The sequence below is a fragment of the Thunnus thynnus genome, chromosome 8 (assembly GCF_963924715.1).
Source record: "Thunnus thynnus chromosome 8, fThuThy2.1, whole genome shotgun sequence".
NCBI lineage: Eukaryota > Metazoa > Chordata > Actinopteri > Scombriformes > Scombridae > Thunnus > Thunnus thynnus.
Window position 1 is genome coordinate 9,755,754 of NC_089524.1, and position 12,580 is coordinate 9,768,333.

Sequence of the window (12,580 nt, forward strand, 5' to 3'; positions counted from 1 at the left end):
GTTAAAAAATGGCATCTTAATAAAATGAAAATTAATATAATTATTCCAACACACAGTCATTTACTTAAAATTTAAATGTAATTAAATAAATAAATAAATACATTTAGCTCAATCACTATAAGTCATTTGTTGTATACAGTGACGATATAGGGCTGCCTTCTATGTTACTATTTCTATTGTTTTTGAGTTTTGGATTAAATTTGACCCATAATTTCAAAAATTGTGATTCAAAAGTTGTTGTTACATTCTTCACATTCAATAAAATGCACTGAAATTGAACTGAATGATGTCTGTTTTCCTGTTTCAGGTAACATTGAACCACAACAGTGTGATTCCAAATGTTTTTTTCTCCCTAAACAAATAAAAACCTAAAAGAATCCACTCTCCCTGCCCTCTGAAAGGTTAATTAAGGATAAGTCATTAGTTTATTTATGACTGATAAGGTATTTATGTATATATAGAGACTAATTATGAGGGATACTGTGAAGGGTCAGAATATTAACAGTATGTAAGGGTTAATAATTAGTAGTAGTCTTTAGTCACCTTCTATGTATTACCTGCCAATTAATACATATATATATTATTCTGCTTTTTTTTTTTTTTCATTAAAATGAATGTTAGATTGTACGAAGCATTGGATCAAACACTTTCTAAAATGACAATTTCTCACTAATGTTTCATTAATTATTTCTGAGAGGGCAAAGCTGAAAAACTGACACTAACATCATATGTTTGAAGCTGATATTTTCTTTTGGAAATGAAAGAGGACAACATGAAATAGGCATTTAAGGAGTTTTAAATCTTTATTTATTTGTTTATTTAGAAGTAGTTCTCTGGTTTGTAACATACAAGCCCGTTGTACAAGGAATATTACAGAGAAGTACAGGTTTTTACATTTGACTCTGTCATATACATAAGACTCCGATTTTCAGACGGGGGGTTTCAAACAAGGGAGATGTTGCCCTTAGAGGTTAAGCAAGTGTCGAATCTGCTTCATATTTTCCCCCACAAATGTCAAAGGTAGCATTAAAGGGCACATGACACAGTCCACAACCTTGTCAGATCACACATGTACTATACCACCCAATAATCACATCATCAGGGAACACTCAACGTCATTTCCAATCATCCACTGCTGGATCCCCAAACCTCACCTCCAACATAATCACTGGAATATTTGTCCATGCATACATAAGTATACTATATATGGTAAAAATATAGCATTTGGAATAAATACTTAATATCATTTTTAGAGCAAACTGTCAGACAATACTTGTTATATACTTTTCACAATACTGTATGTACACATATTTGGCGGGATTTACTGGAACAGATAAAATATATATTTAACCCCATGTGAAACAGATTTGATTTCAGGTCTTTGGTGCTCAGCCAGTTATGAAACCTTATTACATCTGGGTCACACTGGATTAAACATATGGATGCGATTTCCATAAAGACTTAATACACAGGCACGGAAGACCAGATATACGACATACTTATCACAGTACAGATCTGATCATCCTTTTACTGTCTGAAATACGGGAAGCTACACACTCAAATTTTTGCCCCTTAATATACAGACAACCACAAATGATCAGATCTGCTGAGAAGAGTTAAAAGACAGATTTTCTAATCCTGTGTACTGTAAATGCAGCCTCATTGTCGAGGACATCTGCGCTACTTTGCAACTCAAACAAATAAAGATGAACTGATTACAAACCCACTGTTGGAAATTATTTATGGTGCTGTAGCCACTGTAAATAGAACTTTATATATAAATAAGATACTTTATATATAATAAGTCTATCTTCATATCAGTCTACATGGTTCCATATTTGCACCCATATTTATAAAGCGTCTGGGAATGAGAGAGTACTGGTGCAAGATTAGTGGTCAGATCACACTGCATCTCAGAAAGACAGCACTACAAAGGCATGAAACACTAATTTATCATGATTGAAGCAAACCAATACATTTGGAATCCAGCTTCCCGAAAGCACTAATAGGAGCTGCTGCTGTATAGATTTTGTATGAAACAAATTCTGACAATCTCAGAAGATCGACTGGTTGTCTGGAGTCTTGCCTACATAGAAAGTGAATTATTTTCTGACTTTAAGTGCAGACTGGATCTTCATAGACCACAGATATGGCAGTTGTTAAACTGAGTGGTATTTCCCTTTAAATTCCACCTTAAGTGACCCTAGCAAATCTTCTTTACCTCATGAAAAGCTTTGCTTCATCTGTAACAATCCCACTCCAAATGAGGGTGGAGATTATCTCCATATACCAGTTTCCTGGAAACCAGTAACTTCCTGATTTGCTATACATTTGGGGGAATTTTGCAGCGGTCACTGAAGAGGAACTGTTAAGTTGTAAACATCTTATTAAACCAGTACTCCTGCTTGAAGATACTTTAGGAATATGGGTGTAGGTTTATGGTAAACAAGAGAAAAAAAACACACTCTATGGAAAACGTCTCACCTCTAAAATGTAGGAAGGCCATTTGATTTAAGGCTTGACACAAAGCCAACCAACCTACCCAGTTTCTTACTGACAAGGTAGTATTCCATTGATATTGCTTCATCTCGGACTGCATGCCATTAAAACCCCATATTACTTTTCAGGTTTAACATCTTGTCAGTTTGCCTTGAAATATGAATGCCTGGAGGCAGAAACAGAATGAACTATTGTTAGTAATTTAAGACAGGCAAATTAGATCTTTGTATTCAGGGTTTTCTAAGAGATTAAATGTCTTTTGTCACACACGGTAAAAAACATCCAGACTCATTCCTATGTCTGCCATATCCACGGACAGTCTATGTCTCTGTTAGTCGCATGATCCATGTCGGTATAGTTATACTTGCTACATTTTTTTTCTTGGAATGTATCACAGCCAGCCTGACATTCATTGTGCATTTTGTAGCAGTTGCATACATGATTTGATTTGAAATAAGCAGGCGAACAAGACATACATTATATTTGAACTGAGGGACAGAGACAGAGACAGAAAGAGAGATGTTAATCATGAGAACAGACAGTATTACAACATACTGTGGTTTAGTACTATATGACAACCAGCAGGGGGAGTAACTGTGTATTGTCATGCAGCATCTTCTGTACGGTACAATCTTCCTGGTAGAAGACTTTAGTCTTTCTATAATCTGGTTATATTCTGGTTATAAAAATCATTTCTTTAAACATTTAATCTCCAACTGAAGCATTTGTTTTTCAGCTGAAATTCACAGATGACGATCACCCTTTCCCCATATGTGAAAAAACATGATTACTATGACAAAAACAATACATTGAATGATGTCATATATCCACTGGGTAATGCGAAAATTGACCAGAGGTTATACTCTATTATTTTGCTTTATAATTCACACTTTTAGAGATATATAGTTTCTTCTGGACACTGATATTAGAGGGGACTATTTACACAAACACAATTAAAAAAAGTGCAGTAGAAAATACAGATTCTGTGTTTGTATATGATTATAATCTATTAGAATAACATTCTACATATACTATGTTCTTAATAATGGCTTATGTCCAAATATGAAAAGAATGATGTCAATGTCATAAAATAAAAGATAAAAATAATGTCATTGTTTATGTCATATTTGTATAATATTTAAAAGGTAGATCATGTGCTGAGTATTTTGCTTGAAGAGCTAGATTGATGATAATTAGCAGCAGTTCATCAGAGTATCTCTCCATCCGCTTGCTACTCCGTCTTGCTTCATATTCTCATCCCGTTCTCCGAGCAATATCCTGTCAATCGGCCTTGTCACTATGGCAATGCCTTTTAATCAATGCGAACCAGCCCCCTTTTGTTTTCTGTCCACTTGGGTGGTTGATGCAGCATATCCATAAACACCCAGGGGGCATGTTGGCAGAGATGTGGAAGAAATATGTGAGCGTACAAATGTCGGACGCTCCAGTCTCAGAGGTTTGTACGTGAGCTCCCCAAGTTCCAGGGTAAACAGAACATATGCGCTCTCATACAGAGAACGTCCTGTATGGTGTCACAATGTCTTTAGTTCAGTTTTTCCCTCTGTGTTATTGAGCAAAGAGGGTCTTGGAAACAGAGGTTGGGGTGGGTGAGCTGGAGGGATTTGGAGTGCATCGGCCTGGCTCAGTGGAGGTCCGTGGTAGAAGGGGGCTCTGAGGTTGGGGCCTCAGTGTGGGCCTTCAGAAGGTCAACTATGTCTTGGTGGGAGGCTCCCTCTGCCACCGACTGGGCTGTCTGTCCATTCTGAAGGAAAAACAGAGAGAAAATGTCACAGTTGCATATCAAAGACAGTGCAGTGAACATTCTTATCCTGACAGTGGCAGTGTTGTGTTGGTTTAAGGCTTTTTTTCTGTGGCATGCGTAAATGCTGCTCCTGCCCTGATTCAGGCAATACTACTTTGCTGTAAACATCATTGGAAGAGCTGGAAATAATTAGTCATGGTCTTTTTATCATTTTTGAAATACAATATGCCAGTTGAGATTATGATTCGTCACGCTTCTGTAAAAATGATCTAATTATTTGCTTCCCAAATTTAACATCAAAATATGCAACAATGACTATAATAATATCCATTAATAAGCTTCTTTGCATCATGCTGTTAAAATGTTCCAGCTTACAGTACAAGATATAAAACATCAGTAAGAAAACAGTGATATCACTTCTTGTGACATTAATATAAAATTATTCTAAACCCCGTTTCTTACAGGCAACGCCACAAATACTGCAGCAACACCAAGTTGAAAGTATGAAATTCTCACTAATATTGACACAGTGTGTTACTTATCAACCCCACATCTATTCAAATATGAATACCTTATCAGGGTCACTGTGGCTTGTCACCTTTAGCACTTTTTTTCTGCACACACACACACAGCGTGTATATATATATTCTCTGTTTTGACAACTGTCAAACTTGTCAAGACACAGAAAGCTAAATCTGTATTTGTGTCCTTGTGGGTATCATTCTTCTGAGCAAACCTCTGCAACCATCCCTTTATAGTTTAAGTCTGGCTGTGTGCTGACACTGAGACATCAATTAAGACACAGAGCTGTAAATTTTCCTGGCTGACTGAACTGGCAATGTACTATAACACTGTTTGCAGCTTCCTTCATCATTCTTGCAATGCGTCTCTGTGTTTCCCATTCTTTTGATTGACGACAGAGGTCAAAAAACAGTGTGATTGTTCTGATTTATACTTTGCTGACAGGTTGGTGCTGCTTGCATATAATTCAAAATTGCCTGCCAGAATTGCTGCAGTTCCTCATTTTCTAAGTTTTGAAATGTTTGTCCCCTATTACAGTATCACTAATTATAGTGTGTGCTCATGTGTTGTCATGAAATCACAAAGCAACTGTCAACCAGAGACACATGATTGATTTCGATTTGAGAATATCTGTATAGACACATCTCAGTCATCCACAAGGCACAGTCAAATCCAAAATAAACCATCTACTGGACTGTTGTATTGGATGTATTTCAAGATTTCGGCTAACTCTTAGGAAACATTGGAGGTGAGGTGCCTTCTGAGGTCCCATCCCATGGACTGGGCAGGTGGGAGTTTTGCTGTAATGTTATAGAAGTGCTAGAAGCAGGAGACAGGTGGTGTTGAATGGGGAGTGATGAAAACAAACTTAGACTCAAAGCCCATAGGTGGATGCAGGTGTGGGTATGCAAGGGTCTTATGAAATGCTACAGGAACAGCAGCAGCAGTGTTACAACTGTGTTTACACCATGGTTTACAAGATAAGTGCAGATCAAGGCCCCAGTTGTGACATTGCATTCCCCAACTGGGCACCTCAGACTGCAAAGTGGAATACGGTAAACCACCCAGTAAGGCCTTCTATGTTTGGGTGAGGCAACAACCACGGTGACCATATTTAGCCACTGAGGGAAAACAGTGTCTAACAAACACCCCTTATGCAGGGGCCAGGATCCAGATACTGTATGGCTATTCCCTTAGTGGGTACCTCATGTTGGCCACAGAGGCACCATAATATCTAGAGACATACAATATGTGTGAGCTGGGAACTAGGAGTCATATTGGTCATTCATATAGCACAAACAGCAAATCATTAACAGCTGAAATGAAGCAGTGATTCCTGGCATCTAAGTAAAAAAACAAACCCTTATAGAAGAGTCATAGCAGTCTGAATTTAACCAGAGACAGCACAGACAGGAAATCTCCAGCTTCAGCCTTGAGCATCCCCCCCAGTACTGATCTAATGTCTTCCATGTCACTTCCTCTATGTAATATATAGATAAGCTACTTTATGGGACACAGGTGACCCGATAGCGTAGTTGTTTATTTTCCAACAGAAAGCACCATTTTTGAAATATGTAAACACATGTCTGTGACTGAGCATATTTGGTCTGGGTTGAGCCTGTTATTTACACATCATTCAGACATATTTAAAGCCTGGCACAACACTCAGGCATCAGTTAACCCATAGGATCATCAGTGCATCAGTGGAGCAGCACAGTTTATGCAGTGAAGTGTGGTTAGCAGTGTATAGATTTGTGGTGAAACAAGATGATGCCTTAATTTACATCCAGTTACAGGAGAAGTTTAAAGAAAAAAGCTGTTAAGAAAGACAGCATGAACAGTTTGAACATGGTGTTAAAGAGGTCTTAAATGTAAAAGTGGACAGAACATCACCGGGTCAAAGGGATATGACACCTCACTTTCATACCTTCTTCAACATCTTGGATGAGAGGTGACACCAAAATTCAAGTAGATGAATTTAAACATTATAGTATAACAGTATACCTTGTCTGTGAGGCTTGTGTCACAGCGTCCCGTCTCCAGCAGCAGACAAACGATGTTAGTGTGTCCGTGTTCACTGGCACACATCAGAGCGGTGGAGCCCTCACAGTCCTGGGCATTTACATCTGCGTTGCAGCTCAGCAGCAGCTTCACCATGGCAACGCGCCCATGGCTCACCGCAAGCATGAGTGCCGTCTGGCCCGTCTAGAAAAAGAGTGAGAAATAGAGAGAATTACAATTAAACAGTGAGGGGGCAGGTATGAGGGAGAGACAAGGAGATATAATAAAGAGCGATGCAGGGTCGGGATGCAGCACAGAGGGAGAAAAAAGAGGGATGGAGGAAGAAGAACAGGAGGAGGTGTGAGCAAAAGTGACAAAGTCAGATGGGGAAAATAATTAAGGTTTAATTAAATCTCTGTATCTGGAGATAGACTGCTGGTGACTCAATGTCTGATTACAGGTTAAACCTGCAACAGACGAAGTCTCAAAGTTAATTCTTAAAAGCATCTGCATGAAGATAAACTTCTTACACTGTGTTCATGAATTCAAAAATGTGTATACAGCACATTTACAGGTTCCTATGACCTCATTGTTCTTCTGTAGTCTAAAATGCTATTCCCTCCCTTTTAACAAATTTGTTTAGTTTCCATTAAAGATGCTCTGTTGTCGGGAAAAACAGCTGACGTTATGCTGTATCTCTGCAATGTGACCTATTTATAAGAAACATCCCCTGATTTCTCCAGAGGATTTATTTAATTCCCATAAGCACTATGCCTGAAATATAACTTCATTTACAGCAATAACACCTCATACAATTCAGCAGATCCTTTCATAGTAAGTCAATTCCATGACTTTACTGGGGAACCCATTAATAGGTTCTACCATACATATATTACCTGTCTGGAGCGTGCGTTGACATCACCCAGCTTCAACAGTTGTTGCGCCACTTCCAGATCATCAGAGCTCTCAGCAGCTGTCAGTGCAGCCAGCATCACTGGGGTATAGCCAGCCTTGTTCACATTATCCGTTTCACATAGACCTGAACATACACACACACAGGGAATAAGAGAGTTTTTATACAGGATTAGATCTCTTTACCAAGCAAATAACTTGCAATGTGTGTGTTTGCATCTTACCAGTATCCAGCAGCAGTTTGACCACTGGAAAGTTGGAGTGTGACACACTGTAGTGGAGGGCCATATTCCCATTGCCATCTGTCAAGTTAACTACATATGGCAGGAGAGTGGGTGTGGTCAAACCCACTTGCCGCAGGTATAATGTGACAGTATCTGCCTGTGAGTCTTTCTGACTGGAGATCTTGAACCACTCCTGATAAAGCACCACCAAAACCTGACGCTGAGGAGAGAGGAAGAGGAGAGAAAAAGGTATAAAAGAAAATATAAAAGCATTTTTATTGTTTCCTGAACATCATTTATACAGTTTGGACCATTGAGCAGCTTGTATTTTCAGCCTGAGGAACAGCACTGTAAGAATCAGAATCAGAAATCAGAATAAGAAAAACTGTATTTATCCCTGCAGGGAAATTGCTTTGTTACAATTGCTGAAAAGTTCAACGTGCAGTTAGGAAAGAGGAAGTATAGTAAAGTAAAAAGGTAAAAACTACTATTAAATAAAATAGTAATAATAATAATAAATACAAAGTAAGTAAATAGAAAAAATATACAAATGCAAATGTGCAAGTAATGTGTGAGGCAGAATCACAGTATGGACAAAAGTAGATTAACAGTAATTTAACAGTAAATCAACTGTGATGTGCAAAGGTAAACTTAATGAAAAGTGTAATGTGGGTCACCAGTAAATTAACAGTATGTTATCAGCAGAGTACTGATGTTGGAAGCTGGAGTGTGGAACTTTTGTCTCCCCCTTTTGGCAGTGAGAGTAATTACAAAAACACTGTTGACACATGCTCATGTCATAGGCTCCACCATAGCCTACTCTGTCGCTACTGTTACAGCTGTAAGCCATTCAGTCCGATAACATTTGGAAAGTCTAGAGGAGCAGAATGATTTAATTATTTTATACCAATTCGAGTTAGCAGAGGGCTAATTGGAAGTTAGTTGCTCGGCCGGCAGAAGTCTCTCTCTTCTCAATCAATTTGCTGAGTCTGTTTGTGTCGGCCACCCTCAGGCCTCTGCCCCAGCAGATCAAAGAGTAGAAAATGGCACTGGCCACCACAGACTCATAAAACATCCACAGCATGGTGCCACAGCCATTGAAGGACCGGAGCCTCTGCAGGAAACAGAGCTGACTCTAGCGTTTCCTGTAGAAAGCCGCAGAGTTTCTGGTCCAGTCCAGCTTGCTGTCTAAATGTACACCCAGGTATTTGTACTCCTGTATCATCTCCACCATGGAAAGATGAATAGCAGGAGTCTTGGATCTCCTGAAGTCTACCACCAGCTCCTTTGTTTTGCTGATGTTGAGCTGCAGGTGGTTCAGCTCCTACCAGTCCACAAAACTGTCCACCACCCTCTGGTACTCTGACACATCCTCCCTTCTGATGCATCCAAAAACTGCAGAGTCATTGGAGAACTTCCTAGAACTACCTTAAGTCCGAGGTAAAGGGTAAAGTGAAAAGGGGAAAGGACAGCCCCCTGTGGAGATCTGTTGAAGAGACAGTTCAGCTCGTCAGTTCTGTCAATGTTCCCATCAACCGTCTGACTGCTGAGCTTGTAACCAGTGATGGTCCTCATGCCTCTTGACACCTCCCTGGTGTCGTTCTGCTGCAGCCTCTGTTCCAGCTTCCTCCTATAGGCCTCCTTTCCTTCTCTGATATTCACTGACAGCTGTTTCTGTTGGACCCTCTTTCCTGCCTCCCTGTCCCCTGACCTGAACACCCTCTTCTTCTCACTCAGGAGTGCTTTGATGTCCATGGTAACTCAGGGCTTGTTGTTGGGAAAACAGCAGACAATTTTGACCAGAACAGAGGTGTCCACACAGAAGTTAATGCACTCAGTCAAACGGTCTGTCAGTAAGCCACATTACTCCACATTATTCTTCTTATTGAAGTCATAAGCTCTAAAAGAACATCCACAAAGAATCTGAAGCATTTTCCCAGAACAAAAATCATTTTTATCACTGTCTCAGCAACTAAATTTGGAAAAGGAGGAGGGCATCATTTTTCCAGCATTAGACAAAGATACACGTATAACAAAAGTCTGTAGTTTATAACATGTGTAAGTCATTCATTTTGCAGTCAAATCAGTTTGAAGTACAGAGATTCATCAACCACAGCTTTATAGAATCAAAATGGTAAAAAGATATCCTTACCATTTCTTTATCTGGGGATGAAACCTCTTCCATGCGGTCCTTTACATAGAGGCAAGCATCTATAAACCCCTTGTCAACTTTCTCCCTAATAACAAAGAACAGAAGACAAAGTAAGAAGTGTGTTTTTTGATCTATTCTGGATATGTTTCTGTAATATTCCTTGTCTCAAGAACTTTCAAGCAGAGCAGGTATATCTCGCAGTGACAAAACCTCCAAATTCAACCCAAAACAGTCCCCATCTGTTCTTCCCATTGTTTTCTTTACTTTTTTCGGGTTTAATGTGGAAATACCATCAAGTCTGTATAGCATATGGCCAAGAGACAGCTACATTGGTTCCTGTGTAAATTCTGTCTGGGATTAGAACAAAAGATCAAAGATGTCTTGTGGACTTCCACGGCTCACACACACATCAGTCAACAGTCTGACACATTGATAGCACATGCAAACCTCGATGGTAACAGTTTACACTGATTCACTGCCCAATAATAGCAACAAAGTGCTCCTACTGATCATCAATCATGCATAGTCATACTGTACATCTCAGGCTGCAAATAGCCTGCCTGGGTCACACTCTCGCTGTGTACTGCACTCAAGCAATAACACACACATACATGCACAAGCACACACACATACAAATGATCAGACAGATGCTGAGTGATGACTTAATATAAATCCTGCCTTCTCCCAGGGGCCCCATCTACTGTCTGGCCCCTTGGCTCTCAGCCCTGTCCACATACCTGAGATCAGTCACTGACATGTAGGACAACACTGCCGGTTATTTGCTTTTTGTCCCAGGTCCCTGGCACTTAAAGGAAAGAAGTGTATGTATGTGTGTCTGCATGACCACCTGAGACTTCTATTAAAGTGAAAGCTGCTTATACTGAAGTGTGTTGGAGCAAGTTATGTGTATGTGTGTGCTTGTGTGAGACTTACTTTAAATGGTATACTATGCAGGATTTTCCTAAAAAACCTATAAAAAAAAACAATGTATAGACTCATACATAAACAATCCCTCTCAATCATCACTTATGACCCACTAGAAGTGTGTGTATTTATCTGCAGAGACCCTGCCCTCTGCCTGTATTATTTTGCTGTGTTCGGGACATTTCTGGGCATCAACCTTTGGGTAGTGGGTGTGTAGCCCCCAGCCAATAACGGCACACAGGGTGTGAGGTCGGTACTCATGGTGTAGCAACCACGTTACATCGCTGTCTCCGTCTCTCTCCTCTACTCCGCTCTGCTCTCTGTCTCTCTGGCATGGATGTATAAAGAGCTGCAGGTATGTGTGTCTGCTTGACAGAGGGTGGGGCTGAGCTACACACACGCAGAGCAGAGAGGGTACAGCAGACAGGATGAAGCTCTGCATTCACACAAAGTCCGGCAATGCTGCACTTTCCTGCGGGGTTGTACGGAGGTGCAAGCGTGTTTATTTGTGCTTTAGAACACAACCGCCATGAAACAATCAGAAAATAACGTTTTATTTATCTGATTCATTGCTTTGTTCTCACCAGCAACGCTTGCTCTCTTCATTCACTCTCCAGCTCGCTCGACTACCGCTGCTCTCTCTTTCTCTTTCACTCTCTCTCTCTCTCTCCCTCTCCTCTCAGCTCGCTCTGGTCAAGCTGGGGAGGAGGGGCCATCTTTGAATGATGTGTGTACAAACACCAACCGACAAATCCTGCGTATCATACTTTGTGTCTTTTTGTGTGTGTGTGTGTGTGTGTGTGTGTGTGTGTGTGTTTGAGGACTATATTTAAGCGTCAGTCAGCACCTGTCTCAGACAAAGTATGCGGGCTGCAGCTGGACACAAACAAAGAACTCAATTGTGCCTCAATGACATCACACGTTGCGCATCTCCATGGGAAAAGTCACCATGTTAAGAAGTATGTTAATTGGTAATACTGGTAATATAGCGAGACGCATTGTTGCCATGGTAGCTTTGGTTTAATTAACCTTGAGCACTGATTCAAGCTTTAAAGGCCCCCTGTTTCACTGTTGTCTGTCTCACCCTTCAGCCTGTTCTTCCAGCAATTCTTGGCTGGTCTCTGGATCCAATAGGCCTCTTTCGCTCTCTTTCTCCGCAGCCGCTGCACCTCCTCCCTCGAGTAAGACCTCTGCATCCTTCCCCTGGGTGTCTGCTACCTCCTCAGGCTTTTCTTCCGGCTGGGGCTCCTTCTTCTTCTCCTCCTCTGGCTCTGAGCTGTCTTCCTCCTCTGCTTCCACCTTGGACTTCTCATCTCCACTGGACTCCTCGCTGGATGTGGTCTCATAGCTGGAAGGTGACAGACGTGTGCACAATTTTGAGAGAAAAAAACACCAAAATATCCAGATTATTCCATCTAAAATAACCCTCTAGCATACTCTAGACTGTGTTTAATGATTTAAGGTGACATACAAAAAGGCAAGAAATCCATTTTTAAATTATTCTGTAGGATTTTGCTCATGTTTCTTCCCAAAAAGTAAGCATGTGTACAGAATTTAGACATACACACAGGCACCCACATCAAT

General features: G+C 40.4%; 1 protein-coding gene across 4 annotated transcripts in view; it reads right to left on the minus strand.

The window, feature by feature from the left end:
- Positions 1–784: 784 nt before the first annotated feature.
- The window catches only part of kank4 (KN motif and ankyrin repeat domains 4), an 84,339-nt gene continuing 72,543 nt past the window's right edge, over positions 785–12,580 (minus strand). For all 4 annotated transcript variants that reach the window (XM_067596393.1, XM_067596392.1, XM_067596394.1 and 1 more), the window contains exons 5-10: positions 12,081–12,344; positions 10,073–10,157; positions 7,921–8,140; positions 7,681–7,823; positions 6,788–6,988; positions 785–4,261 (exon numbers count right to left, since the gene is read on the minus strand). In XM_067596393.1, coding sequence (XP_067452494.1) covers positions 4,142–4,261; positions 6,788–6,988; positions 7,681–7,823; positions 7,921–8,140; positions 10,073–10,157; positions 12,081–12,344 — 1,033 coding nt within the window. In that variant the 3' untranslated portion in view covers positions 785–4,141. The remainder of the gene's footprint in view (positions 4,262–6,787; positions 6,989–7,680; positions 7,824–7,920; positions 8,141–10,072; positions 10,158–12,080; positions 12,345–12,580) is intronic.